Here is a 5,542-nt window from a genome sequence, read left to right as displayed (position 1 = left end):
CTCCACTTCGGAAGCCTGGGCAAGTACTGTGGGGTTCTGGAAGGCAGAAGTGTGCAAATCATGGCTCTTCATGTGGCCCTAAGTGTCTAACTGCTAAGCCCTGCTTCCTGATGTTCTTCACAACAGAAATCCAGCATCAGAAATCAGACACTGGCTGGCTGCTTTAGCACTGCGTTGGCACCAGGTGCGTTGCATGCCAGGCTCTAGAAATAACCCCTCCTATTTTTAACACCCTTGCTTCATCAGAAGGTTTCTAGTTTCTCCCGAAAACAATCTCAGGGCCTAGAGAAACACCGTCTGAGTTGGAATTCAGAGCCCCTAAGCCACATGTGTTGCCCTCTTGTCCCCACAAAAGTCCTCAACATACCCGGGTGACCTGCCTTCCCTTCCCATTCGGCGTCAGGGGGCCCCGATGTGACTGGGAATCTGAGCAATTTCTATGCAAGGCACGGGGAAAACGTGAGTTTTCTGAGAGCTTTTTATTTCAAGCCACAGTCAGATTCTACTCAGTTAAAAATGCTTCCCAGGGCTCCTGGAAGCCAAGGAGGGGACGCTGGGCTCACCAGAGAGAGTGTGTTTTATCACTGAGAAAGAGAGGGGCTGGCTATTTACATGGAACACCAAGAACTGGCAAACACAGGTTGTCCCTGCAATGTTCATAAAGGACAACTGGAGGCAGCTTATCAGAGGCTGGTACAGTGGGGACACCTCTGAGCTCCAGGGGAAGTGGGGCTCTTGCAAACACCTGTCCACCTGCTGGCCCCGCCTTTCCCAACTGTGGCCAGATTGGGACTGACGTCCTCTTGCTCTATTCCCAGGGGAGCCTGCGGCAGCCCAGAGGAGCTCAGAGAGAGGAAACAGCCTGCAACTGTGGCAGGGGGCTGATGGGAGCAGGGTGGAGCTAAAATTGCTCCTGCCTCCTCTCTGGAAGGTTCAGGGCTGAGACCTGGCTTCCTGGGGAAGAAGCCTGAGGGTCGCTAGGGCCGCAGGAGGGCTAGTGCTCAGGCTCAGCATCCATGCAGGACTCCCATGGGTTCCGGGGCATTCGAGGCAGGGAGAACAGCAGGAGGGCGAGACCACCGAGGAAGAGGAGGACGAAGGCGGCACAGGCGCAGGCGAAGGACCAGGAGTAATAGTACTCGATCCAGACGGTGTCCTCACTGTCAATCATGCGCTTCACCGACTGCCGCATGACCTCTACCGAGACCAGGATGCAGAGACCTGGGGGCGGAGCCAGGCACGCTCAGGGACCGACGGGTGCCTGCCGTTGCCCCCAGCCCCACCCCAGCCTGTGTGCATGGAGGAGGTAGTGACCTTGCCTTGGGGGAAAAGCTGCCTCAAGGCAGGTTCTAGCTGGGAACCTGCAGAAGGATCCATTTGCCCACGCACCACCCTATTCCTGCATCCCTCAGAAGGGCAACCATATGGCCGGGTGTGGTGGCTCATGCCTGTAATCCCAGCACTTTGGGAGGCTGAGGCAGGAGGATCCCTTGAGGCCAGGAGTTTGAGACCAGCCTGGGCGACATAGTGATGAGCCCTCTGTCTCTACAAAAAATTAAAATGAAATAAAAACTTAGCCAGGTGTGGTGGTGCACGTCTGTAGTCCCAGGTACTCAGGAGGCTGGGGCGGGAGGAACCCTTCAACTCAGGAGTTCGAGGCTGCAGTGAGCTGTGAGCGTTCCACTGCACTCCAGCCTGGGCGACAGAGCAAGACCCTCTTCCTCATCCCCCAAGAAAAAGAAAGAAAGGCGACCACGTTTCTTTCCTTCTGTCAATCATTCTCTGGGCAGTTTCTCTGGGGCCTTGAGGGTTGAGTCATGGGGAGGAATGGACATACCGCCAAGCTCTGTCTCCCTCCAACCCACCTGGGGTCGCTGAGGGCCTGGCCAGGTTTGCCCCTGGATGGGGATGGAGCCTGGGAAATGCCCCCCACCCAAATCCCGCGGTGGGCATGAGAGTGGAGCGGAGAATCCCCCACGACATGGTCCCCCCGCTCCGGTGCTCGGGCGGAGCCCCCAGTCTACCTGCAAAAGCGTAGAACATGGACGCGGGCCGCAGCAGGTAGTCCCTCTTCTTCCCGAAGGACAGGAGGACACAGAGGCTGCCCAGGATGACGAAGCCAAGGCTGAAGATGGCGATGGCGGCTGCCGAGATGCTGTACTCTGCAAACACAAGGGACACCCAGCATGCGGCCTCAGTCCAGGAGCTCTCATGGTGGCTGGTTAGGGACCACCCCATGCACCACAGTTCCCATGTCACACATGAGAAAGCTGACAGCCCCAGGGGCCAAGTCCTTCCCTGAGGCCCACGCAGAGCCAGGCTGCCATGGGGCTTCTTCCACCCGTGTCTTTCCAGAGCACCAGGCTGCAAGGTCCCCACCGGGGGCAGAGGCGAGAGGCAAGTGGCTGGACGCCTTTCTAGAGCAGAAACTTTCCTCCGAGTGACAGGGCAGGAGGTACTGGGGCGGTGGGTGGTCTGCCTGGGGTTAAGAAGCAAAGGACGACAGAGTGGCTTGTCACCCAGCCCGGTGCACATGAGGCTCTGCCAGTGTGTGTGGCAGTGTGCGTGTCTGTGTGTGGTTAGTGTGTGTGTTCGTGTATGTGCCATATATGTCAGGATCCGTCAGAATGTGTTAGTGTCTGCGTATGGTAGTGTGTGCATGTGTATCTGGGTCCATGTCAGTGTGTTGGTGTGTGTGTCACTCTATGTATGTGTGTCTGCATGTGCTAGTGTGTACATGTATCTGTGCATGTTAGTGTCTGTGTGTATCCTTGCCTGTGTGTCACTGTGTCTTATGTGTGTCATTGTGTGTCTCGTGTGTGTCATTGTGTATGTGTCATTGTGTGTCATTGTATGTCACTGCATGTTGTGTGCGTGTCATTGTACATGTGTGTCAGTGTGTCTCTGTGTATCTTGTGTGTGTGTCATTGCGTGTATGTCATTTTACGTGTGTCAGTGTGTGTCTCTGTGTGTCTGGTGTCATTGTGTTGTGTCATTGTGTCAGTATGTGTTTCTGTGCGTCTTGTGTGGGTGTCATTGTGTGGGTGTCATTGTACATGTGTGTCCGTGTGTGTCTCTGTGTGTGTGTCTTGTGTGTGTCATTGTCTTGTGTGTGTCACTGTCTTGTGTGTGTCATTGTGTGTCATTGTGTGGTGTCATGTGTGTCATTGTGTCATTTTGTCTGTGTGTCATTGTGTGTAATTGTGTGTGTCCTTGTACATGTGTCTCAGTGTGTTTGTGTGCCTGTGTCTTGTATGTGTAATTGTGTCAGTATGTGTGTCATGTGTGTGATTTTGTGTGTTATTGTACGTGTGTGTCAGTGTGTCTGTATGTCTTGTGTGTGTATCATTGCGTGTATGTCATTGTACGTGTGTCAGTGTGTGTCTCTGTGTGTCTTGTGTCATTGTGTTGTGTCATTGTGTCAGTATGTGTTTCTGTGTGTCTTGTGTGGGTGTCATTGTGTGGGTGTCATTGTACATGTGTGTGTGTCTCTGTGTGTCTGTGTGTCTTGTGTGTCATTGTGTGTGTCATTGTCTTGTGTGTGTCACTGTGTCTTGTGTGTGTCATTGTGTGGTGTGTGTGTCATTGTGTGATGTTGTGTGTGTCATTGTGTCATTTTGTCTGTGTGTCATTGTGTGTAATTGTGTGTCACTGTACATGTGTCTCAGTGTGTGTTTGTGTGCCTGTGTCGTGTGTGTAACTGTGTGTGTAATTGTGTTGGTATGTGTGTCATTTTGTGTGTTATTGTACGTGTCAGTGTGTCTCTGTGTGCCTTGTGTGTGTCATTGTCTTGTGTATGTATCATTGTGTGTGTGTCATTGTGTGTGTCATTGCCTGTGTGTCACTGTGTGTGTGTCATTGTACGTGTGTCAGTGTGTGTCTCTGTGTGTCTGTGTCTTGTGTGTGTCATTGTATGTGTGTATCTGTGTTGTGTGTGTGTGTGTCAGTGTGCGTCTGTGTGTCTACCCACTCACCCTGTGTGCAGCTGTCTGGGCGCGGGCAGGCACAGGTCTGTACTCCTGACAGTGGGTGTGCGTCTGAGCTCTGTGGGTCCTGAAAAGCTCCCAGAGCGCCCTGTGCCCTCCCGGTACTTGGGGAGGGATTTCTAGGCCAGAGAGGGACTCAGACTATCCCTGAAGACCCTAACCATCACATCCCACCAAGAGCCACCACAGGGCCTCTGAGCACTTGTTCCACATCCACAGCTCCCGTCACAACAGCTGCCCTTGGGTAGGAGCCTGCCAGGAAGTGCTGCTTCTGCAAACGCTCCCTGGCCCCGAGGTGTGGAAGCTCTGGGCCCTGGAGATGGAAGGCGGCTACCTGGGGCCTCCGGAGCAGAGAGGTGACAAGGCTGTTATTCAAATGCACCATGAGCTTCTTCTCATCAGGCCTGAGGAAGTCAGTGCTTTGGCCCCCAATGGCTTTCTGGCCCTGTGATGCATGACACAGAAGTCCCCTCTTGTCACCCCAGTCCCCTTTCCACCCAGGCTCACCCTTCTGAGTAGTGAATTCGAAGATCTCCGAGCTCTCGCCGGGGTTAAAATGCCTGAAGTAGGAACAGTTCTTCTCTGCAAAGGAGGAGACACACTGAGTTGAGGGGAGGGACCTGTAGCAAGGACAGAGGCCTGGCAGAGAGTACAGTGTCATTCTGCTGGGCACGCAGGGGCTCTGGCAGGCTCTCTTCTCCCCAGATCCTTAATCTGGGCTGAAACGTCTGTCTTTGACCCTTAGAACAACATCTCAGTGGAATAATGAGGTTGCCTGGAAGGCTGAGAGGTCTTCAGGGAGCTGAGGCTGGATGAGTCCACAGGGCAGACAGCCTGTGGGTTCTGCACCCCATTAGGCAGATGGGGTAACCAAGGCCCAGGCTTAAGCCATTTTTCAGGGTGTGCAGGGTGCACAATCACTAAAGAACCAAACAGCAGTCTCCGTTAGGGCCGATTCTGCCCCCCCCAGGGGACACTGGGCAATGCCTGGGGACACGGTGGTGCTCAGTGAGAGGGGTATACCTGGCACCTAGCCGGTAGAGGCCACAGATGCTGCTGAGCATCCTGCAACACGCAGGACAGGCCCTCCCAACATGGAATGATCCAGGCCAAAATGTCAAGAGTGCCAAGGTTGAGAAACCCTGGACCAACTCCAAATCTGGGACTGTTTCTCATCAGAATCCAGGCCCACCCTGGTTCACTGGTGGGACCGGGGAAGCCATGTTTTTCAAAAGCTTTCTGGGAGATCCTGATGTGCAGCGGGGATGGGAGCCCTGCTCCAGGCCCCTTAAAATGCCCCGCAAAGGGCTTTTTCTGAGTGGCCGTTGGGATGGCCTGGACACAGATGGAACCCCTGTGAGGGCTGAATGTGACCATCATGTGGTTTCACTGGGTCGCTGGTCTCTGTGAGACAGCCCAGATGAGACCTGCCCTGAAAAGCCACTTGGCCCACCTGATAGTTGTCATAAAAGCTGTGGAAAGTGTGGGTAGTAGGAACACAAATCTGAATTTGATGAGGGAGAGGGGAGGGGTTCAGCACAAGGAAATGCATGCTG

At 54.0% G+C, this 5,542-nt stretch overlaps 1 protein-coding gene across 1 annotated transcript in view; it reads right to left on the bottom strand.

The window, feature by feature from the left end:
* Positions 1-464: 464 nt before the first annotated feature.
* Positions 465-5,542, bottom strand: part of CACNG1 (calcium channel, voltage-dependent, gamma subunit 1) — a 13,777-nt gene continuing 8,699 nt past the window's right edge. Inside the window, exons 2-4 of the mRNA XM_011949775.1 lie at positions 4,494-4,568; positions 2,025-2,162; positions 465-1,221 (exon numbers count right to left, since the gene is read on the bottom strand). Of these exons, the coding sequence (XP_011805165.1) occupies positions 995-1,221; positions 2,025-2,162; positions 4,494-4,568 (440 nt within the window). The 3' untranslated portion in view covers positions 465-994. The remainder of the gene's footprint in view (positions 1,222-2,024; positions 2,163-4,493; positions 4,569-5,542) is intronic.

The sequence above is a fragment of the Colobus angolensis genome, unplaced genomic scaffold, assembly GCF_000951035.1.
Source record: "Colobus angolensis palliatus isolate OR3802 unplaced genomic scaffold, Cang.pa_1.0 Scaffold1, whole genome shotgun sequence".
NCBI classification, from domain to species: Eukaryota; Metazoa; Chordata; class Mammalia; order Primates; family Cercopithecidae; genus Colobus; species Colobus angolensis.
Note: the sequence above shows the minus strand (reverse complement) of the source record. Positions and strands in the feature narration are given on the sequence as shown.